At 43.6% G+C, this 25,523-nt stretch overlaps 1 protein-coding gene and 1 pseudogene across 1 annotated transcript; both read left to right on the top strand.

The window, feature by feature from the left end:
- Positions 1-7,645: 7,645 nt before the first annotated feature.
- On the top strand, positions 7,646-16,418 carry LOC123071870 (pentatricopeptide repeat-containing protein At2g36240). Its single transcript, XM_044495442.1, has 2 exons — positions 7,646-8,552; positions 14,854-16,418. Exons 1-2 carry the CDS (start codon positions 7,695-7,697, stop codon positions 15,478-15,480), a joined length of 1,485 nt encoding a protein of 494 aa, XP_044351377.1. The 5' UTR covers positions 7,646-7,694; the 3' UTR covers positions 15,481-16,418.
- Positions 15,530-20,279, top strand: LOC123071869 (receptor-like protein 46; annotated as a pseudogene).
- The last annotated feature ends 5,244 nt before the right edge of the window (positions 20,280-25,523 follow it).

Raw genomic sequence — 25,523 nt, 5'->3', positions numbered from 1 at the left:
TGATCTATCTCTATAGATCTTGATGCTCAATATGTAAGTAGCTTTACTGAGGTCTTTCTTTTAAAGAACTCCTTTCAAATACTCCTTTATGCTTTCCAGAAAAAATTCTACATCCTTTCTGATCAACAATATGTCACTCACATATACTTATCAAAAAAGGATGTAGTGCTCACTTTATTGTAAATACAGGCTTCACTACAAGACTGTATAAAACTATATGCTTTGATCAACTTATCAAAGCGTATATTCCAACTCCGAGATGCTTGCACCAGTCCACAGATGGATCGCTGGAGCTTACACATTTTGTTAGCACCTTTAGGATTGACAAAACCTTCTGGTTGCATCATATACAACCCTTCTTTAAGAAAACCATTAAGGAATGCAGTTTTAACATCCATTTGCCAGATTTCATAAAATGTGGCAATTGCTAACATGATTCGGACAGACTTTTAAGCATCGATACGAGTGAGAAAATCTCATTGTATTCAACATCTTAAACTTTGTCAGAAACCTTTTTCGACAAGTCTAGCTTTGTAGATAGTAACACTACTATCAGCATCTGTCTTCCTCTTGAAGATCCATTTATTCTTAATGACTCACCGATCATCGGGCAAGTCAATCAAAGTCCACACTTTGTTCTCATACATGGATCCTATCTCAGATTTCATGGCCTCAAGCCATTTCGCGGAATCTGGGCTCATCATCGCTTCCTCATAGTTCGTAGGTTTGTCATGGTCAAGTAACATGATCTCCAGAACAGGATTACCGTACCACTCTGGTGCGGATCTCACTCTGTTTTACCTATGAGGTTCGGTAGTAACTTGATCTGAAGTTACATGATCATCATCACTAGCTTCCTCACTAATTGGTGTAGTAGTCACAGGAACAGATTTCTGTGATGAACTACTTTCCAATAAGGGAGCAGGTACAGTTACCTCATCAAGTTCTACTTTCCTCCCACTCACTTCTTTCGAGAGAAACTCCTTCTCTAGAAAGGATCCATTATTAGCAACGAATGTTTTGCCTTCGGATCTGTGATAGAAGGTGTACCCAACAGTTTCCTTTGGGCATTCTATGAAGATGCACTTCTTCGATTTGGGTTTGAGCTTATCAGGTTGAAAACCTTTTTCACATAAGCATCACAACTCCAAACTTTAAGAAACGACAGCTTAGGTTTACTGCTAAACCACAGTTCATACGGTGTCGTCTCAACGGATATAGATGGTGCCCTATTAAAGTGAATGCAGCTATCTCTAATGCATAACCCCAAAACGATAGTGGTAAATCGGTAAGATACATCATAGATCGCACCATATCAAATAAAGTGCGGTTACGACGTTCGGACACACCATAACGTTGTGGTGTTCCAGGTGGCGTGAGCTGTGAAACTATTCCACATTGTTTTAATTGAAGACCAAACTCGTAACCCAAATATTCATCTCCACGATCAGATCGCAGAAACTTTATTTTTTTTGTTACGATGATTTTCCACTTCACTCTGAAATTCTTTGAACCTTTCAACTATTTTAGACTTATGTTTCATCAAGTAGATATACCCATATCTGCTCAAATCATTTGTGAAGGTCAGAAAATAACGATACCCGCCGCGAGCCTCAACACTCATCGGATCGCATACATCAGTATGTATTATTTCCAATAAGTCAGTTGCTCGCTCCATTGTTCCGGAGAACGGAGTCTTAGTCATCTTGCCCATGAGGCATGGTTCGCAAGCATCAAGTGATTCATAATCAAGTGATTCCAAAATCCCATCAGCATGGAGTTTCTTCATGCGCTTTACACCAATATGTCCTAAACGGCAGTGCCACAAATAAGTTGCACTATCATTATTAACTTTGCATCTTTTGGCTTCAATATTATGAATATGTGTATTACTACGATCGAGATCCAACAAACCATTTTCGTTGGTGTGTATTACCATAGAAGGTTTTATTCATGTAAACAGAACAACAATTGTTCTCTAACTTAAATGAATAACCGTATTGCAATAAACATGATCAAATCATATTCATGCTCAACACAAACACCAAATAACACTTATTTAGGTTCAACACAAATCCCGAAAGTATAGGGAGTGTGCGATGATGATCATATCAATCTTGGAACCACTTCCAACACACATCGTCACTTCACCCTTAACTAGTCTCTGTTTATTCTGCAACTCCCATTTCGAGTTACTAATCTTAGCAACCGAACAAGTATCAGATACTCAGGGGCTACTATAAACACTAGTAAGGTACACATCAGTAACATGTATATCAAATATACCCTTGTTCACTTTGCCATCCTTCTTATCCACCAAATATTCAGGACATTTCCGCTTCCAGTGACCATTTCCTTTGTAGTGTAAGCACTCAGTTTCAGGCTTTGGTCCAGCTTGGAGCTTCTTCGCGGGAGTGACAACTTGCTTGTCATTCTACTTGAAGTTTCCTTTTCTTTCCCTTTGCCCTTTTCTTGAAACTAGTGGTCTTGTCAATCATCAACACTTGATGCTCTTTCTTGATTTCTACCTTCATCGATTTCAACATCACGAAGAGCTCGGGAATCATTTTCGTCATCCCTTGCATACTATAGTTCATCACGAAGTTCTAGTAACTTAGTGATGGTGACTAGAGAATTCTGTCAATCACTATCTTATCTGGAAGATTAACTCCCACTTGATTCAAGCGATTGAAGTACCCAGACAATTTTAGCACATGCTCACTAGTTGAGCGATTCTCCTCTATCTTTTAGCTATAGAACTTGTTGGAGACTTCATATCTCTCAACTCGGGTATTTGTTTGAAATATTAACTTCAATTCCTGGATCATCTCATATGGTCCATGACGTTCAAAACGTCTTTGAAGTCCCGATTCTAAGCCGTTAAGCATGGTGCACTAAACTATCAAGTAGTCATCATATTGAGCTAGCCAAACGTTCATAACGTCTGCATCTACTCCTGCAATAGGTCTGTCACCTAGCGGTGCATTAAGGACATAATTCTTTTGTGCAGCAATGAGGATAAACCTCAGATCACGGATCCATCCGCATCATTGCTACTAACATCTTTCAACACAGTTTTCTCTAGGAACATATCAAAATAAACATATGAAAGCAACAACGCGAGCTATTGATCTACAACATAATTTGCAAAATACTACCAGGACTAAGTTCATGATAAATTTAAGTTCAATTAATCATATTACTTAAGAACTCCCACTTAGAAAAACATCCCTCTAATCCTTTAAGTGATCACGTGATCCAAATCAACTAAACCATAACCAATCATCACGTGAGATGGAGTAGTTTTCAATGGTGAACATCACTATGTTGATCATATCTACTATATGATTCACGCTCGACCTTTCGGTTTCCGTGTTTCGAGGCCATATCTGCATATGCTAGGCTCGTCAAGTTTAACCTGAGTATTCCGCGTGTGCAAAACTGGCTTGCACCCGTTGTAGATGGACGTTGAGCTTATCACACCCAATCATCACGTGGTGTCTGGGCACGACGAACTTTGGCAACGGTGCATACTCAGGGACAACACTTCTTGATAATTTTTAGTGAGAGATCATCTTAAAATGCTACCGTCAATCAAAGCAAGATAAGATGCATAAAGGATAAACATCACATGCAATCAAAATATGTGACATGATATGGCCATGATCATCTTGCGCCTTTGATCTCCATCTCCAAAGTACTGTCATGATCTCTATCATCACCGGCATGACACCATGATCTTCATCATCTTGATCTATATCAATGTGTCGTCACATGGTCGTCTCACCAACTAATGCTTTTGCAACTATTGCTATCGCATAACGATAAAGTAAAGCAATTATTTGGCACTTGCATCTTATGCAACAAAGAGACAACCATAGGGCTTCTGCCAGTTGCTGATAACTTCAACAAAACATGATCATCTCATACAACAACTTATATCTCATCACGTCTTGACCATATCACATCACTACATGCCCTGCAAAAACAAGTTAGACGTCCTCTACTTTGTTGTTGCAAGTTTTACGTGGCTGCTACAGGCTTAGCAAGAACCGTTCTTACCTACGCATCAAAACCACAACGATAGTTCGTCAAGTTAGTGCTGTTTTAACCTTCGCAAGGACCGGGCGTAGCCACACTCGATTCAGCTAAAGTGAGAGAGACAGACACCCGCCAGCCACCTTTAAGCACGAGTGCTCGTAACGGTGAAACCAGTCTCGCGTAAGCGTACGTGTAATGTCGGTCCGGACCGCTTCATCTCACAATACCGCGGAACCAAAGTATGACATGCTGGTAAGCAGTATGACTTGTATCGCCCACAACTCACTTGTGTTCTACTCATGCATATGACATCTAGGCATAAAACCAGGCTCGGATGCCACTGTTGGGGAACGTAGTAATTTCAAAATTTTCCTACGCACACGCAAGATCATGGTGATGCATAGCAACGAGAGGGGAGAGTGTCGCCACGTACCCTCGTAGACCGTAAGAGGAAGCGTTATGACAACGCGGTTGATGTAGTCGTACGTCTTCACGATCCGACCGATCCAAGTACCGAACGTACGGCACCTCCGAGTTCAACACACGTTCAGCTCGATGACGATCCCCGGACTCCGATCCAGCAGGGTGTCGGGGATGAGTTCCGTCAGCACGACGGCGTGGTGACGATGATGATGTTCTACCGACGCAGGGCTTCGCCTAAACTCCGCGACGATATGACCGAGGTGGAATATGGTGGAGGGGGCACCGCACACGGTTAAGGAACGATCCGTAGATCAACTTGTGTGTCTTAGGGTGCCCCTTGCCCCCGTATATAAAGGAGCCAGGGGGAGGGGGCAGCCCGCCAAGGAGGGCGCGCCAAGGGGGAGTCCTACTCCCACCGGGAGTAGGACTCCCTTCTTTCCTAGTTGGAGTAGGAGAAGGGGGAAGGAGGAGGAAGAGGGGAAGGAAAGGGGGGGGGGGCGCCGCCCCCCTCTCCTTGTCCTATTCGGACTAGGGAGGGGAGGGGGCACGGCCCACCTCTTGCCTCCTCTCCTCTTCTCCCTTATGGCCCATGAAGGCCCAATAACCCCCGGGAGGGTTTCGGTAACCCCCCGGTACTCTGGTAAAATGCTGATTTCACCCGGAACACTTCCGATGTCCAAACATAGGCTTCCAATATATCAATCTTTATGTATCGACCATTTCGAGACTCCTCGTCATGTCCGTGATCACATCCAGGACTCCGAACAAACTTCGGTACATCAAAACTTATAAACTCATAATGAAACTGTCATCGTAACGTTAAGCGTGCGGACCCTACGGGTTCGAGAACTATGTAGACATGACCTAGAACTATTCTCGGTCAATAACCAATAGCGGAACCTGGATGCCCATATTGGTTCCTACATATTCTACGAAGATCTTTATCGGTCAAACCGCATAACAACATACGTTGTTCCCTTTGTCATTGGTATGTTACTTGCCCGAGATTCGATCTTCGGTATCCAATACCTAGTTCAATCTCGTTACCGGCAAGTCTCTTTACTCGTTATGTAATGCATCATTCCGTAACTAACTCATTAGCTACATTGCTTGCAAGGCTTATAGTGATGTGCATTACCGAGAGGGCCCAGAGATACCTCTCTGATAATCGAAGTGACAAATCCTAATCTCGAAATACGCCAACCCAACATGTAACTTCGGAGACACCTGTAGAGCTCCATTATAATCACCCAGTTACGTTGTGACGTTTGGTAGCACACAAAGTGTTCCTCCGGTACACGGGAGTTGCATAATCTCATAGTCATAGGAACATGTATAAGTCATGAAGAAAGCAATAGCAACATACTAAATGATCAAGTGCTAAGCTAACGGAATGGGTCAAGTCAATCACATCATTCTTCTAATGATGTGATCCCCTTAATCAAATGACAACTCATGTCTATGGTTAGGAAACTTAACCATCTTTGATTAATGAGCTAGTCAAGTAGAGGCACACTAGTGACACTATGTTTGTCTATGCATTCACACATGTATTATGTTTCCGGTTAATACAATTCTAGCATGAATAATAAACATTTATCATGAAATAAGGAAATAAATAATAACTTTATTATTGCCTCTAGGGCATATTTCCTTCACTATGTGCTAATGCTTTGTTCCGGTTCTCTATTAAAAGGAGGCCTTAATATCCCTTAGTTTCCATTAGGACCCCGCTGCCACGGGAGGGTAGGACAAAAGATGTCATGCAAGTTCTTTTCCATAAGCACGTATGACTATATACGGAATACATGCCTACATTACATTGATGAACTGGAGCTAGTTCTGTGTCACCCTATGTTATGACTGTTACATGATGAACCACATCCGGCATAATTATCCATCGCTAATCCGGTGCCTACGAGTTTTCCATATACTGGTTTACGCTTATTTACTTTTCCGTTGCTACTGTTACAATCTCTACAAAAATACCAAAAACATTACTTTTGCTGTCTTTACTTTTGCTACCGTTACCATCACTATCATATTACTTTGCTACTAAACACTTTGCTACAGATACTAAGTTTCCAGGTGTGGTTGAATTGACAACTCAGCTGCTAATACTTGAGAATATTCTTTGGCTCCCCTTGTGTCGAATCAATAAATTTGGGTTGAATACTCTACCCTCGAAAACTGTTGCGATCCCCTATACTTGTGGGTTATCCAGAGGCAGATCCTTCCACCGTCTTGCACGTGAGGTCGAGGTCCGCCTGCGTTAGATCGAGCTGCCGCGAGAGGCCGCGCATCTCCTGCGAGATCTGCGCGTTGAAGGCGGCCTGGAGCTCGATCTGCTTCTCGTGAGCCGCCTTCTGATCGTCGATCTTGGGGAGCAGCGTCTCCAGCATCTTGGTGATGTTGGTGTTCCCCTCGTCCATGGCGGCCAACACTTGCCGCGTCGCCGCTGATGCCTTGGGAGGAGCCGTCGTCCTGCTCGAGAGGGCGTCAAACCCCGCGACGGATTTTGTGTGGTTCGCCGGAGCAACCCACACCGGCGCGGTGGATGTTACCGACCCCCAATCAAGCGAGGAAGAAAAATTTCGGAAGGGTTTGTGGCTCTGATTACCAGTTGTAACACCCCGGGAAGTGAGGGAGAGGGAGAGGATCCGGATCGAGCAGGGGAGGAGGGAAAGGCTTGGAGAGGAAGAAGGAGGGGATGGATTGCAGAGGAAGGATTCAGGTTCAGAGTATCAACACATGCGTGATCACCCACGGCCACAGGCGGCCAATTTAACACCACCCACGCACGCCACTTGTCTGGCCAGCTGGCTGGGCCCACCAGCCAGCTCTTAGGCGCACTAACCACATGTTAGGTGTGACAGAAGGTTCCAATTTGGTGGAGTTCTACATTTGGGGCCCGCCTTGAAATTTGGGATGGTCTTTGTGAAATGCCAGATCATCCAAAGTAGAAATATAAATGTAAATAAATCTGGAATTTATGAAATCTTTTTCTAAAGTAATCGATTTATTAAAGATTTTTTAGAACAGTTCACAATGGAATTTTTGAAGTGAAAATGTATTCTCCCGATGGAAAATTTCATTTTTTTTAGAACATTTCACGATGGCACTCGTAATGTTTTCTGGGCTTCGCCAGTGGATCTTGTGGGCTAAGCAAGCCCATGCCCCGTCCACACACTCCTCTTATTCCCTGCCCTTTCTCCCTCCGGCGGCCGGCGATGGCCGCCTCGCGCCGCCTGGCGCGGAAGCTCCCCTCCATCATCTCCAAGCACCAGCGCCTCATCTCGCCGGAGATCGAAACCCTAGATGAGACCCCCGAAATCTCCACCTCGCCCGCCTCCATCCCCCTCGACCCCTCCCTGCCGCTCCTCCCGCTCGCCGTCTCCCACCTCTCGCCGCCGAGCCCCCTCCCGTCTCTCCCCTCCGCGCACGCCTCCTCCCCGGAGGCGCTCCTCCGCCTCCTTCGCCGCGCGCGGCACCACCCGCGCCTCGCGCCGCTCGACCTCCACCTCCTCCTCGCGGCCGCCGACGCCTCCTCGGCCTTCCGCCCCGACCACCGCCTCACGAGCCTCCTCGCCGCGCGCCTCGCGGCCTCCCGCCGCCTCCCCTCGCTGCAGCGCCTCCTCCAGCTCGTCCTCTCCCGGCCCTGCCCCTGCGTCGACGACTCCATCTTCGCCTGCCCCGACCTCCTCCCCACCTTCCGCAAGGCCATCCTCGCCTTCGCCACCTCCGGCGACATCCCCGCGGCGTCCGAGGCCCTCGCCTCCCTCCGCCGCGCTGCGGACTCGCCCCTCCCCGCGGAGTTCTACAACATCATCCTCCACGCCCTGGTCCGTCTCCACCGCCACGACGACGCCATCCGCTTCTACGGCGAGATGACCAGCGTCCACCGCGTCGCCCCGGATGCCTACACCTTCAACATACTCATCAACAGCTCCTGCCGTGTCGAAGGCGTCGATGCCGCCATGCGGTGGTTTGAGGAGATGCGGCGACGGAGCTGTGCGCCGACTGGTGTGAGCTTCAACACTCTTATGCGCGGTTTCTTCAGAGAAGCAAGGTACAAGGAAGGCCTTAAGGTTGTGTTGGAAACAAACTTTAGGGATAAACGTGAGAGGATCTTAAGCCTAGCATTAGACCATCTAATACAGATTAATAGAAAAGGGTTCGTGATTTCTTACAGGTTCTGACGGAAGCCTTGTTCCTGCTTGATGCACTCCTCATGTAGCCTATGGCTACACCTTGCCTCGAAACATGAAGATGGTTGGAGAAGAAGTGCAGGAACAGGACCTCAAAGCAAGCAGCAGGAGCGCCGCAGTAGGACTGGCCGCCGGCACTGACCTTGCGGTGGCCGGCGGTGGTAGTCGGTCTTCTGATCACCTTGAGCGCCTTCTTTTAAGGATCGGTTGTTAGCAAGTTGTATTGAACCGGACATGTGTGTGTTTTTCTATTTTGAAGGGCTACATCCTGCTCATTATATAGGTGGCGCTAAAGGGATCAGGGACCGAAACCAACAGCTGGATTTGGTGCCTCCGATCATGGCACATACATGGGGTAAAAAGGGTCCCCCTTTTTCTCTCGGTCAGTTATGACCTGAGATCAAAATTCCAACATTCTCCCCTTTGATCGTAAGGTCAAAAAACATCATAAGCCCACTCTTAATAAAATCAATATACGAAAGTAAGGTGTTGCAATGGCCAATGAAGTGCCATTGAACCTCAATACTTATAGTACAACATTTTATCTCGAAATGATAACATATTACTTTATGGGAGTTGGTTTATTTGATGGTCCTAATTCCAGGATCAAAAGGCCTTCCTAACCCATGCCGGCAACATAATCATAAATATGGGCGATGAGCCTTTAATAAACGGATCCATAATACATACGATTCATTTTTATATGATTAACATCATTAGCTTGATCCTGGGTTCTATCTTTCACAACATGAAACATATTGTCAATAGTTTTGGCAACACCATTTGACTTGTTGTTACTCGCATAGAAAACTGCGTGTTCATAATGCAGTAGGTGGGTTTTATAAATGTTGTCTACCACCTTAATTTCGGAAATAGAACATCTTTGACATACAACCTGCCCAAAAGCCTCTTAACATACCCCATCATAAATTGCATTATTTCTAATGCCATCAATGTCATTATGGAGGTCTTCCACGATATAGCTCCATATGCGAGAGTGAGGATGTAACATAATGTGGAAACTTTAATATCCACACATCTCGCAGAAACAATGTCTGAATAATCGAGGATATCGAGGTTATCAGACTTCTTATTAGTGAGCATGTAAACCATTATTGCCTTGCATATCTACAAGATTTTTCGCGGCTTCTCGAGTGGTCCATTTCCGGACTTGTCTATTTGCCAATTATTCCGATCATAAATAGGACAAGTTCATAATTGAAAACTTACATTGCTTCAGACAGCTGAAGCATAAGGAACTAACATTACCTGATCAGTTCATAATGGTTCCTTGGACACTAAATTGTCCATCTTTATTGCCCTTGACTTTAGTAGCAGGTGCGATAGAGTACTACCACGTAATATTTTCTTCCGTACTCTATCAACGTATGTCATCATCATAAAACTTATACTCCTTTTGGACCTATATCTTGGCGAAACTCAATACAAGCAAAGTATGAGGCATCACCAAGATCCTTCATGTTACAAATAGAAGATAGAAATTACTTGGCTCGCCAAAATATTATATCTCCACAAGTTAGTGATCTTACTCCCCCTCGTCTTATAGTATGAGTGTCCCAACGCTTGTATTATCACATAATTGTATTTCTTTAGATAACATGCCTTATGTCAACTTCACCCATGACAAAACCGTACAGTTGAGTCATACATACATTATCACTAAGTCAACACAAGAGCATGTCATAGTAATAACACAAACGTAACAACAACTCACTGAGGAAATTCTATGGAGTTCCATACATCATTAGAGTTCATAATCTTCATCCTATATGGCAAAAGGCCACTAAGATGAACATTCACACACTTATTGATCATAGAGAAATTGTTGAGTCTCAACAATAAGTGTTGCATTAGAGAAAAAAGAATTCCCCTCAATTTACCTGATGCATATGAACAAAGATCTAATGGAGTTATCCTTAGGATTAATGCTCATAAGCTCCAGGTTCCCCGATGATCACTTTATTTAGAAGATGGAAAATATATCCAAAAATCTTGATAACAATCATCTCAGCTCTAAACCACAACACCGTTGGGCTGAAGGTGGAAAAGAACTTAATGAACTATGACAAATGATTATACACGACGTTAGTCAGGAATATAACCACAAGCCACATGATACTGATAAAACTTGCCACTTAAGTAAAGTGTCACAATGATTATAAACGAAGTTGCATATATAATCAACATGTTACATCATGATGGTCATTAGACTAGCAAGCTTGCCACTTTAGCATTCATGTGTGTTTCGTAATGCTCATAAGGGACTAAGTACACACTAACATGATAAAAGAGTCATTTTTCATGGATTCTTCTAAATAAGACTTGTTGCGTCCTAATTAGAGAACCAACATTAGAATGTGCTTTTCATATATTCTCCAACCAAGACTTCTCGTTGGTTCCATCTTACTTGGAGAATTGAGATACATAGTTTGCTTAATTGTACATGTTATGATCTAATTAAGTAGGAGAAGTGAACACGATATCTCATATTAAATGAGACTTCCATTCTCCCCCTCGAAATGTGGTCTAAAACCACAATTTTGATGAGGTCTCATTAATCACACTTCCGTGACATATTCAATAGTAACATAGCATATAATCTTTACAAAAGGTTCATTTAGTGAAAAACATAACTCGTCTCACCATAAGGTGGGACTAACATTACATAATTTGAGTTGACGTAATAACATATAAAATCACGTCATCTATTCGAGAGATGAAATTAAAGTTTTCCAATAACTAGGAGCATGAACCAAAACATCATCAATAAGATGAAGAATTAAGTCATCTCCAAAAGCTAGTGGAATAAATCCAATAATAGTTTTGACTTTAATCTCCTTTGCATTAGTGATGTGTATGATGGCACATGCGTCCTCTCCCAATGTCTGCCTTATCATCATGATTAAAAATCCTTCAGCCTTATTGGCAGAAAAACATTGGGAGATTCCTTACATGATACAATGATCTCCACTCTCCATGTGGGAAAGATATTTACATAAGGTTCTTCTATGCCAAACAAAAGTTTGACATCATTATTATTGCTGGAAAGAGGAGACAACTTTATGATCATTATAACAAAAAAAATCAAGCATGAACTAACCATGCAACGCCATGAATAAAAACTTGCTTAATGTTTATTCTAATCCGTATCACCGTTGGGCAGATAACGAAAAAGAACCTTACTCATTCGTAAATGACACATGAAAAACATAATCAATGTTGGTCAGAATATCATCATATGCCATTAGAACATTTGCTCATTAAATCTCTAATCAAAACTTCTCGTTGGTTCCATTTTGACTAGAGAGATGTAAAATCTCGTAATGACCAGCAAGAACTATGACTAAATTAATTGCCATCATTAACATAAAGCAACATCATAATATAATCATTTGTGCCATGAGTGATGCCTTTTGACACTAAATCTCACAACGATAATATAAATATTGAACCTAAGTGTCAAAATTATCATTAGAATTCTCAGTGTCATACAATGAAAATGATATTGGAATTAACATAAAAATATAAATCTCACACCCACCGAGTAATCATTAAAGAGGACATTCAGAGTGAAAATGTCATAAATATAAATCATCATAAGAATTTCCAAAATTATAAAATTTAGATATCAAGATTCTCCAAATTATAATATTGGGAAAATTAATAATTGTCAAATAAATGACCTTGAAAAAAAAACTGAACAAAGTTTCTTCATTGAGAGAATTGATCATAACCCATTAACATCATTTTGGACCGTTATGAATATTTGAGAGGTGCACATCATAATAAAAATGGCATGAATTGCACCAACCAACAACTTTCATTTTGCCCAATAGGCATATTGCCCCAACATTATTATGACACATAGTGCGGTGGGAAAAAACGAACCACGCGTCCATCATCATTTTCCTTGAGGTGGCCTGAGCCCATTAGAAATGACCACATCTTTAAGAAATGTCGTAAGTGTGGCATCAACATTAAATTCACACTCAATCAAATTTTACAAATAAAATATTTAGAAAATTCAATGAGCGATTCATAATATTGCTCAATATTAATATCCTCTTATAACATTAATTTTACCATTGAAATGACACTAGAAAAGCTTTCATCATTAAAAAAGTACCACTAAAAAACATGAACATTAATGTCACATTAAATCTTCCAAATAAAATTTCCCATTGGTTCCATTTTATTCAGAAAATTTTAAAAACATAATTTCAACATAATTATAAGTAATTCCAAAACCTTTTTAGTGCATACACATTATTAGGAACTTACAAATGCACTAAAACTGCATAATATGCCTAAAAAAATAATTTGACCCATAACAACCCATGGCTTTCAGTTAATAAAATTTCGTCATCATTAAATGATTGCCATAAAAGGGACATAAACGTTATTTACAAAAATTTCAAACATGACCTTTAGCATAGTTTTGGCAATTAAAACATATTAACAGTACATTATTAAAATATTAACAACATGAATTTAGTGCAACAAAAAATAATTGCCCAAAAGACATGATTTGGCCCATACATTTCCATTAACTTTATCATCATTAACATTATTAGAAATAATTTTGGGCACTTTCTTTTGATATCACAGTGCATAAAACATTATAGAATAATCTTAATACCCATAAAATGCACTGGAAAAAACTAAAACTGCCAAAACAAAAATGTTTTGGTCAACAACAGGGCGAAGGGAGCACGTTAAAGATCCGGCCCAGCAGCAGCTATTCTCAAAAACTGACCAGACGAAAAAAAAACATGGGCTGCCAGCATAACCTGGGCCTAAGCCCAGAGCCGAAACAGGCTCTTTTAGCAGCCATAGGCCTGTCTTCCACTCCGCGTAGATCTGCGCCGTCCGATCAAATTGACGGTCCAGATCGGGCGCGGTCGGAACAAAACTGGCCAGGACTTAACCCTAAATCATTTCTTCTTCCTCCCCTTCCGTTTTTTTTTCGCCCTACAAGCGAGAGAGCGGCGCGGTGGCCCGTGGCACACCGGTCCATGGCGGCGTGGTGGCTTTGTTCGCCGGAGCAGCGTGCTGTGAATTGAATCCCGCGCGCTCCTCCATCGAGCATGGCGGCCCACGTCGCGCGCATGGCATAGAGGCGGAGAGATTGGAGGGCCGAACGCCGACGCCTGTGCTTGAGGGTTTGACGACGACGTGTGCGGCGCGGAGGCCACTCAGCGTGCGTGTCCGTAAGATGCGGCGCCGGCTCCCTCGTCTCTTTTTGCATGCCGTCCCGAGAGATGGCGTGTTTCGGCCAAGATGAGCACGCATGGAGGCGGCCATGGCGAGCACGCATGGCTGCTGTCATCAATAACGTAAGTCCCAGCCCATCTTTTCTACAAATTTTCGATCTGGTCTGAGATTTGGGATTTGATCTCTTTGGTTTTTCCAATTGGGGAAAAAAATCTAGGATTGGGCTTCCAGCTAATTGGCAAAATTTTGTGGTTCCTTTAAACATTTGACTCCCCTCCTTCTAATTGCTTAATCAGTGCTGATTAAAAGGACTTTATGCGGAAGCATAGCTTAATTGGTCTTACCGAACATGGTCGTTATCATCAATAGAATGTCATTAGGATCTAATATAGGCTTAACTAGCTCATGATACCATTGTTGGAAACAAACTTTAGGGATAAACGTGAGAGGATCTTAAGCCTAGCATTAGACCATTTAATACAGATTAATAGAAAAGGGTTCGTGATTTCTTACAGGTTCTGACGGAAGCCTTGTTCCTGCTTGATGCACTCCTCATGTAGCCTATGGCTACACCTTGCCTCGAAACATGAAGATGGTTAGAGAAGAAGTGCAGGAACAGGACCTCAAAGCAAGCAGCAGGAGCGCCGCAGTAGGACTGGCCGCCGGCACTGACCTTGCGGTGGCCGGCGGTGGTAGTCGGTCTTCTGATCACCTCGAGCGCCTTCTTTTAAGGATCGGTTGTTAGCAAGTTGTATTGACCCGTACATGTGTGTGTTTTTCTATTTTGAAGGGCTACATCCTGCTCATTATATAGGTGGCGCTAAAGGGATCAGGGACCGAAACCAACAGCTGGATTTGGTGCCTCCGATCATGGCACATACATGGGGTAAAAAGGGTCCCCCTTTTTCTCTCGGTCAGTTATGACCTGAGATCAAAATTCCAACAGGTTGCTCACGAGATGCTGCAACTTGGGGCCGGGTTGTCGGTTGCTTCCATGGAGATTTTGATCGGTGGGTTGTGCCGTGGAGGCGACGCTTTGAAGGCAGCAGAGGTGTTTGCGGAGTTTTTGGTGGATGCGGTGGTGCCGGAAGGGTTTGATTGCTTGGATCTGGTTGAATCCCTGTGCCATGTTGGAAGGGTGGACAAAGCAGTGGAAGTGGTGGGGTTGGTATTGGAGAGGAACAGGGCATCCTGCTTGAGCGTCCCTGCCGGTGTAACGGTTCTGGACTGCTTGATGAAGGCGGGGAAGCTGGATGATGTGTGCCGGTTGATGGGAAGGATGGTTGGGGAGGGGATTGTACCAGATACCATATCTTGTAACTGTATCTTCGAGGCACTTTGTGAAGCTGGGCGGACTTCTGATGCAAACAAGCTGAGGATTCTGGCTAAGGAGAAGGGTTTTCAGGCTGATCGTGTGACTTATAGCATGCTGGTGCAGGGGTTTGGTAGGCAAGGGAGGGTGAAGGAAGGCGAGACTGTGTTGGATGAGATGCTTGATTTAGGGTTTATACCAAACATTGTGGCTTACAATAGGCTTCTTGATGGCTTACATGTGCGGAGATCTTTGGAATAACAAGTGAACTCCTCTAGGCATGTGTATGCTCCAAACATTTTTTTGGCCACGTGGAAGCATCAAACTGCAAGAAGTCAGAGAGTTGCTGCTTAGAATTCATGCGCACAGACTTTTGGAGGAACATAAAACAAAACAAGGGATAGTCGGATAGATGTCAGTTGAGATGAGCGGTGGTCACAATTGCACTGACAGAAGTTGCGAAATTCCAGTGATTCAAATGAGGTATTGTTTTGATTATGCTCTTTAGTTCGAACATTAGTATTGATTTTGTTGTCTGCACACATTTTTGCTTCTTAGTTAAAGTACCATTAGTCATTGTCTTGGACTCGTGGTATCTGTAAACAGTTATGTGATTCACTGATTTGTTCGTCCTCCTACGGGATCTATATTCACTTTGTTCGTCAAGGATGCAATCGGCCAACCCGCCAAGCCTGCATATAGCTATACCATTTTTTGGAACGGATATATAACTATACTTAAAGTCAACTTAGTGCAATTCCCCATTTGAAATTAGCATAAGGTTAGGTATACATAAATGTGGGCTTTGTGGGTTGCCTTCTTGCATTCGTAATTATCACTTGCCTGGACTCCTAGTAAGCAAGATACAAAAAGGTTTGGGTCTTCTTGGGTGTTTCTCCTCTCGATTCTGGTAAATTATCAATTGATGTCCTAGTTAATACTTGCAACAGTTCTGGATCTGACAAGTCACAACCTCCATCAGCGGGAACCCATGTTTTCTCGTATTGATTTAATCAGTATCTTTTTTTATTTATAACCTTGGTTGGTTGCAATGTTGTATCAGTGCTGCGCATTGGCCAGTCGACACTTCAAATGTAACCATACTTGTTACTCAATTGTGTGACATATTGTGCTGTTTGAACTGTACAGTATTCGAGTGCATGTTTTGCTCATTTCTTTAGACTCTAATTAATTCATCTTTGTTTACCAGGTTTGAACTGTACAGGATCATGTTTTTGTATAGCATTTTCCTAACATCTCTCAGACCAAGTGGTACTAAGATCTTGTTGATAGAAAATGCCTTGTGCCATCTGGTGATTTAAAATCTGCACAGTTAGCAGGGCTGAATGATTTTGCAGGGGAGCTACCTTAACATTCTCGTCCCTTATGTCCAGTGCCCAGATATTGTAGCTTTCTGGTATCAACTAACTGGAGAGTTTCGATATTTGGACATTAGACAGGAATGGTAACCATAAGGCAGAGATGAATAGTCTCGTCAAGGAGCTATCTTACCGTAACTCCCCAAGCTGCATGAGTTGGAGCGTTATAATACCTGGAGATTGTAGACATAGGGAAGACATATGACATCTTCCAAAGGTCATATCCCTTGGCTTCTAGCATCCAATCGATCACGAAACTTATAGGATGGAACACTATACAAGAAGATAATTTCCGGGCCTGTAAAGCATACTGGAAGATGCACTTCTCAGCATGTTACAGAAGCTGATGGGTTGTTTCCCTTTCAAACATAACCAGGATTGGGCGATTGGCAAGTCTGGTAAGGTTAGTGATCCTGTTTAAGAACTCCGAGGAATATCTGGGAAGTCAGGCGAACTGGTATTGCTTGCAAATAAATCACTGCTTCTGCTTACTTGTCTCCCCATCCACTTCAATATATTTTACGGATCTTGACCAGCAGGAGAATTTGTTGTTTTCCGATTATCAAAGATCAATAGTGTATCACACTACCATGAACCAATTTGTTTTTAATGCTAATGCCCTTTTGTCACACTACCTATGGTCATTTTACAGTACCAAATATTTTTCGGAAGTTTATTCTATTTTTTTCTTAGTTAGCTATTTTTCTCCTTTTTGTCCTTTGTTCTGTGGGCACAAGCGGCTGCCAATGATGCCGGAATTGCTGCTCTAGGAGGCTAGGAGCAAGGTAGTCATGTATATGGAATTGGTAGCTTATTGTCTTCAACATATACTCCCTCTTTTCCTAAATGTAAGTCATTTAAGAGATTCCAATATAGACTACATACGGAACAAACTGAGTAAATCTACAGTCTAAAATATGACTACGTATAGGCTAGGAGCAAGGTTCTTAAGTCGTGGATATGGAATTGGTAGCTTATTGTCTTCAAGATATACTCAATATCAATCAATATATTGGGTGATACGTTCGAGTATCAGAGTTCAAAAGTTATTTATAATTTCGACTTAAGCAATGACTTCCAAGTGTCACCCTGATAGTGACGCATGCATACATCATGCAGTTTATAGTTTCCTGTTGTCACGGGGGACTATAAAATGCTAGCATACAGCTTCTCCTTAATCTGAACTGAGAGTACGCCATGTGCTGAGAATGTGCCATTTGTTAACCACGAGATCCACCACTGTAATGAACGGACGGACGGACGGCTGGCTCGTTCAGAGGCTTTATTGTATCCTCTGCGGCAGTGAAGCACCACCTATCCGAAGCCAAGCCATCATGAAGCATCTCCATTCTGTATGCTTTCTCCTATTCTCTTACACTTACCTCCTACTATGCCCCGTCATGCCGGTGTGAAGCTGAAGCACTTTGCAGGTGGATGCACATCATTTTCGAAGCAAGTCTGAGTGGCACACTTGACGAGTTCGACTTCTCCGCCTTTCCCCAGCTGAAGTTTCTCTACCTGTCCGACACTGGTCTGTACGGAACAATTCCAGCAGGGATTGGCAACCTGACGAGTTTGGTCAGGTTAGTGATTTCCAGCAACCCATATTTGAGGGGCGCCATTCCACGCAGCATTGGCCAGCTGAAGCACCTTGCTGTATTGCGGCTAACCTTTTTGGGGCTCAGTGCCACGCTGCCTGAAGAGGTAGGTAATTTGACGGCCTTGGAGGATCTCAATCTTAGTTTCGTTACTTTGACTGGACCAATCCCACCAACAATTGGGATGCTTGGGAAGCTCCAGGAGCTGAGACTGGTAGGTAACAATCTTACAGGGAGCATACCAATGGAGATTGGAAACATGACAGAGCTGCAGACCATGTTCCTTCAGGGTAATTATTTGGAAGGGCAGCTGCCAGGTACCATCTCTCATCTGGTAAAACTCCAGTCTTTGGATGTGTCTACAAATCAGCTGGTAGGACACATCTTCCCCGAGCTTGGGAATAGCAGCTTCCTGAAATTGGGCGGAATAAGCGTAGCGTATAACAACTTCTCTGGGATGTTCCCATCATCCATTTGTGTAGGAGGAGGGCTGGTTATGATCAGTGCTGAATACAATGGATTTACTGGCTTTCAACATCAGGCCTTTCAAAACTGCACAACCCTGCACTATGTTGACTTCACGGCAAACAACATTGTTGCAGAGCTAAGGGGCATTTTTAGTGAGCATCCAGGAGAGCTGACCAGCATGGCTTTCAGTCAGAATCAGCTGCATGGCACGCTTCTGACAGGTCGGGGTGAGTCATTCCTTTGTAACTGTACTGATTTAAACCTGCTAGACTTATCGAACAATGCCTTACATGGAGGTCTCCCCAAGTGTTTCTGGGACATACCAAGTTTGCAATTCATAGATCTGTCCAGCAACTCTTTCAGTGGTGTAGTTCCATTCTCGAAGACATGTCAAGATAATCTTAAGTATCTACTCCTACCCAATAACCATTTTAGGGGTACCTTCCCTTCGGGTCTTAAGAAATGCAAAAACCTTACTACTCTAGATCTTGGAGGCAATAATTTTTCTGGTACAATACCTTCTTGGGTAAGCATGAGCTTGCCTGAACTCAACTTTCTTCGATTGTCGTCAAATATGTTTGACGGCATCATACCCCACCAGATATTACAGTTCCGCAAACTCCAGGTATTGGACTTGTCAGGAAACAAGCTCACTGGACCCGTTCCAGACGATTTTACAAATTTTACTGGCATGGCAGAACAGAAAAACGTTGACTCCACATACCCTGATCGCAGTAGTTATCAAGCATAGATTCACATAATTTGGAAGAATGTAGATTATGTTTACCATCTGATGATAGCCGCAATGGCGGGTATCGACTTGTCTGGCAACTCTCTTTCGCAAGAGATCCCAAATGGGCTCACAACCCTTCTTGGAGTCAGGTACCTGAACCTTTCAGGAAATCATTTCTCAGGCTGTATTCCGGAAGACATTGGCAATCTAGTACTACTGGAATCCTTGGACCTTTCTGGGAACCAACTCTCGGGGAAAATTCCTCAAAGCTTGGCAGCTTTGAAGAGCATCAGTGTGCTGAACCTCTCAACCAACGAGTTATCAGGGAGGATACCTACGGGCGATCAGCTGCGGACACTCACAGATCCGTCCATATACAGTAATAATCCTGGGCTATGCGGGGTTCCGTTGGAAGACTGCATAAACTCCTCGACACCGACGCAAACTGAAAAAAGCCAGGATGAAGATAGAGAGGCACTCTGGCTGTATTGCTTCGTGGCTGCTGGGTTCATCTTTGGGTTCTGGCTGTACTGGGGCATCTTCTTATTTCGCAGCGAGACATGGAGGTGTGCATTCTATCAGTATGTGGACAACATGCAAGCAAAGGCAACCAAGAAGATGTACAGCTGCATGTCGTGCTTCCAGGCCAGCGGCTCTGAATGATGAAGTGCATTGCTTGTTATTGAAGTAATGTTGTATCGCGTCCCATATCGAGCATGTGTGTAATATTTCCTTTCCTTTGTTAGTTGGACAGTTGGTGCTAAAAGTACTTGCTAGTAATTGGATGTTATTCAAGTTTTGTGGCGCTGAAACCTACTGTTTTCAGATTTGATTGTTTGGTAGCTAAGGCTATTTGGAGTGAAATCAGTTAGTCATAATTTTGAATCTGTTGTACCTTGTTTTTTGGTTAGTAACTGTAGACTTGCTGTTTTGAGCTCCTGTTGTGCCGCCATTTTGTGGAGTTCCTGGATAAATGTGGGAATGATATATTGTGTTTAGCTCTCAACAAATGGATCAATGAATGTCAATCAGTGGGTCGGTAATCATGAATCTGGTAAATAAAAACTGAAGCGTAATATGTCAATTTTGCTGGTTTGCGCATCAATTTGTGCATTTGATGCAGGCCGTGTGTTGATTGTGCAGATGAAGGCGCTCACCATACTGGTAGGTTGCGAGCTCTCGATTCTGATTACTGATTCCGGGAGAGGCTCTGATGAGCATAGCATCTGAAACGATTGCTGATTGCAATGTCCCCGTTGCCTCCGGCGTGAGAGAAGAAGATACACCGTAGGAGGAACAAAGTGAGATGGAAACTTTTCTGCGGTTTTTCTTTTCAATAGTGTTCAACGGGCCACGGACCATAGAGCAGCGGGATCGATATCTGCTGCTGGGCTCAGCCCATCTCTGCCACACCTCATATACTGCTCTCAGTGTACAGAGTCTCCTTCCCTATTACTTTTCGGAAATGTTAACGCCCACACCCGTGGGCGTTTGCAGATCGCCCACACGCCTCCGCCACCACTCATTTTGCCACGTATGAATACATGACATCAGCAGAAATCTTTTTGGTTTTTGGCTTAAAAATGTTTTATCTCCTAAATAAAAAAGTGAACTAAAAATCCGTTTTCACCATTAAATCCGTCTCGACGAGATCTTCAATACTAGACCCCATGTTGATATGTTTCGACGAATTTTTTTTTTGCCCAGAAGTTGCCATGATGTTTACACTATAGTTGCCATAGTGCTTAAACTAAAGTTGCCACGTGGCAATTTTAGTTTGTAGATCATGGCAATTTTAATTTTTTTATGATGGCAATTTCAGTACTTTGACCATAAAAATATTTTTTTATTGAACCATGGCAATTTTAAGTGCATGTATCGTGGCAATTTTAGTTTATGATGCATGGCAAGTCTAGTTTCTTAATTCTTTGGTTTATAATATGTTAAAATTGCTTTTAAATATAAAAGAAAATAGTTGAAACATATCATGGCAACTTCAGTGTAAATATCATGGCAATTCATGTGCAATATACATGGCAACTTTTAACAAAAAAAATTTCGCCGAAATATATCGATATGAGATCTAGTTTTGAAGATCTCGTCGCGAGGGATTTAATGGTGAAACGGATCTTCAATCGGATTTTTCATTTAAGAGATAAAACATTTTAAAAAGTGAAAATCCAAAAAGATTCTCGCATGCATGCATGCGATGATGTGGCAATCTATTTACATTAAAGACGTGTGGTGCGTCTCCTTTCCCGCCACACGTGTGGCAGTTATCGGGACCCTTACTTTTTTATGCCTGTAGTTTTTAGGTATTATAGTCCCCTTGTCTTCACGAGTTTTCGTGTTATACTACATCGAGGCTGTACACATAGAAAAAACTACAGTGTGCTATCTCTCAAGTTTTACATATGTATCCACTTCTAGCATTCAGTTGATGAGAATACATGCCTGACAGGATGAGTAAGCATGAAACGTTCAGAGAACACTAATTATATAAGATAATTTTGCAGGTCTCAACGGAGTGCTGGAAGGCTCTTCACATGATGTTGAACGCGATCGGATATGTCCCTTTCAACAGATTTATGTTTGGATTGGTAAGATTGACAAGGTTAGTGATCCTGTTTAAGCACTTCGAGAAATGGTCGAGATGTCAGAGAATTTAAACGGGATGCAGATTATCTTGTTCTTGTGCTGATCTTGTACCCCAATAATCAGTCACTCTAATTATATTGTAAACATAGACCTTGACTATTAGGGGAAGTAAGACGTTGTGTACTTATGATACTATCATGAACAATTTTTTTTATTTCTATATGCCTTTTTAGTAACATTATTTTACTCACGGTGTTTCTCAAACATATCAGTTGGTATCTTTAATGACAGTAGGCACACTGTTGTCATTATATTTCAAATTGGGTGATTAGAGCAAACTCCCTGCAGTAATATTTGGATATTGTTTTCTTAGTGCAATAAAAAGGACAGACCCAGTGCATAGAAGCTCCCACACAAGGTGGGGTCTGGGGAGGGATTATAGGAACCTAGTCTTACCCCTGCAAAGTGCAATGCAGAGAGGCTGGTTCGAACCCAGGACCTCTTGGCACAAGTGGGGAGGACTTCACCACTGCGCCAGGCCTGCCCTCTAGTGCAAATAATGAATAAAATTTGCCATAACAGTAACCATAGACCGGTTGCTTCTGTTTTGCTACCACGATATTGTGCTTATTCAGGTCAAGTCTGCACAACTTATATTCCTGTTCTTAAATAATCTGCACTCTGTTCTAAATAAAATAAATTAATTTGCAGTGAAACGAAAAACCAATTAATCCCCACTGTAAGTAACTGAAATAAATGAATTCGTCTTGAAGAGAGCGCTAAGAAGGTCCTAGCTGTATTCAAGCCCCAGCTCGCCAAAGTGGTAGCCACGGTGACCAGTAGGTGTGCTCGGTGGTAGGCCTGGCCTGGTGCCTGTGAAGGCAATTGGTACGCCTCCAATTGAAGGATGATCATCATAGAGCCAGCACAAGTGTTGGCGCCATACTGTCTCTGACTGTGCAATTTATGCTGAGCCGACACGTTCGGTTTTACCGTGATGTCTCCTGGTGCTCCTGAGTCCTAACCTGGATTGCCGTCTAAGCCTGCTTGGCCTGGGGATTCCATTGCCAACAGGCAGGGCTGGTGCGTAGATTCTAAACGGAAATGTTAACGCCCACACGTGTAGGCGTTGACCATCTCGACCACACGCATCCATCACCGTCCAGTACTATATGCACGAATCTTGACACAATCTGGCTGATTTTCTGTGCCACGTAGGACAAGGCGTGTGTGTGGTGTATGACATAGTTCGCCCACACATCCGTTTTACCACACGGAGGGGCCGGTGTGTGGGCGTTTAGCAGTTCACCCACACATCAATTTTCAGTCACGCACAAAGGCTGGTGTGTGGGCATTTGCCATCTCGCCCACACGCCCGTCTCCTCTCCCACACGTAAGCTGCTAGTTGCCATGTGTTTTTGCAGCGCACATGGCAACTGCCTCTAGTGTGCTTTATAAGCAGGTGACAACTCTTTTTTTTTACCCGAATTGCCATGTGTTGTTGCAGGGTACACGGCAACTGCCTAGTGTGCACGTAAGCAGATGTCAACTGTCTTTTACCGAGTTGCCATGTGTTTTTGCATGGTACATGGCAACTGCCCCAACGTGCACGTAAGCAGATGACAACTCTTCCTTTTTATATGGCAACTGCCCTAGCATGCTTGTGAGCACATGGCAACTCTCTCAACTGCCTAGTGTTAGTATGTGGCAACTTCTAAAGTTATGAAATCATGGCAACTACATTAGATCAGACCATACATGGCAACTGCAGTTGAGCAACCATGGCAACTGCAGTTGTCCGACATGGCAACCGTAGTTCAGCGACATGGCAACTGCAGATAAACGAACATGGACGAGGGTCTGGACCATGGCAACTGCGGGCGCGCGGTGGCCGTCACGCATCGCGTGCGGGACCAGAAGGGTACGAGGCCTGACATATGGGCGTGTGGGCGTTATCAACTTCGCCCACACGCACGCGTGTGAGAAGGTTCAGGAGGAAAAAAAAAGATGTGTGTGGGCATTAGTTGTTTTGCCCACACGTAGGTGTGTGGGCTGGTTGCTGTCCATGCCACACGAGGCGTGTGGCACAACTACCCGATACACCACACGTGTGGTAGTTATCGGGACCCATTCTAAAATAATTTGGTCGTATGTGCTAGTTTTATGTTCTTTTTGCGCTTTCTTGTGTGGGCGCATACACCTGCCGCTGAAGCCTGAATTGCTGCTCTAGGACGACGGTCTTTAAATCGTGGATACCGGACTGATAGCTTATTGTCTTCACCATGTTAGATATCGATCAACATTTTGGGCTATACACTCCAGTCTCAGACCTGAAAAGTTGATAAAAATATCGACCAATTAACATGTGTTTGCCATGATAACTTCCAAGTGTCACCCTGATATATAGAGTGACACCTGCCGCGGCCGCCTTCCTCTTCCCGCCGCCACAGACGCCTTTCCATGGATACTGCGGGCTACTTCACCATCTGCGGTGACCCCGCTCCACCGGCCGCGCAGATCCAGTCGCGTCCTCCCGCACTCGCCGGGTGTTACCCGTTGCCGCCACCAGCGCCTCCCCAGCAGCAGCCACAAGGAGGTGTTGGAGATATGCCCCAGAGGCAATCATGTATGATGATATTTTCTATGTGTTTATGAATAAAGATAGTCCTTGGACATTATCAATCATGTGTATCAGCAAGTACGTGACTTGTTTGTGGGACTATGCATTGTGTGATGACTGTCCTAAAAGGTCCCTAGTCGAAAGGGCTGTGTGGACGCGCAGCCGACTAGACTAGCATATGACACGGTCGATGGCTCGGTTTCACTAGCCATGGAGCATTGGATGCTAACCGGATAATATGGACTTGGAAAGGTCTGGTCGGATTCGACGTAGTCGGATCCGAGTCGAGATAAGGTCCGAGTCGGACAGACCCAACTATGAGACGCAGCGATATGTCATCTGTGAGTCTCTAGTACAACATACGTTCTATGTCCTAAGCCTGAGCTGACACATATACTCGGGATGGTGACAAACCTTCTTTGGGCCGACCAAACGCTACTCCGTAACTGGGTAGTTACAAAGGTAGGTTTCAGGCTTGTCCAGACCCATGCTGCGAGACATAGTCGAGCAAGATGGGATTTACCCCTTCGATTAGGAGAGATATACTCTGGGCCCCTCGTGTGATCCGACCAGGATAAGCATGGCCATGCGACAAGGATTATGAGATAATACGGATAGTGGTCGGCATCACTGGAACGAGAAAGAGGTCGGGCTAGCACAAGGATGACAGTCTCGCCTTGAGCCCGACAACATATATCGTGAGGCAAAGGGAACAGAAGTGTAACACGTTGTACAGGTTTGCCTAACCAGCTTCATAGTCTGCTTGGTGGTCGGCACGCCTTGCTAGAGGCCACTGCATGTGGACTGGTTGACCATCCAACTAAACAATATACAGAGCTATACGCTGACACAGTGAGTGTATAATCCGTCGGTATAGAGAGTTCGAGTGAGAGGGGAGGCCCGTGAGA

This window comes from Triticum aestivum, chromosome 3B (genome assembly GCF_018294505.1).
Source record: "Triticum aestivum cultivar Chinese Spring chromosome 3B, IWGSC CS RefSeq v2.1, whole genome shotgun sequence".
NCBI lineage: Eukaryota > Viridiplantae > Streptophyta > Magnoliopsida > Poales > Poaceae > Triticum > Triticum aestivum.
Note: the sequence above shows the minus strand (reverse complement) of the source record. Positions and strands in the feature narration are given on the sequence as shown.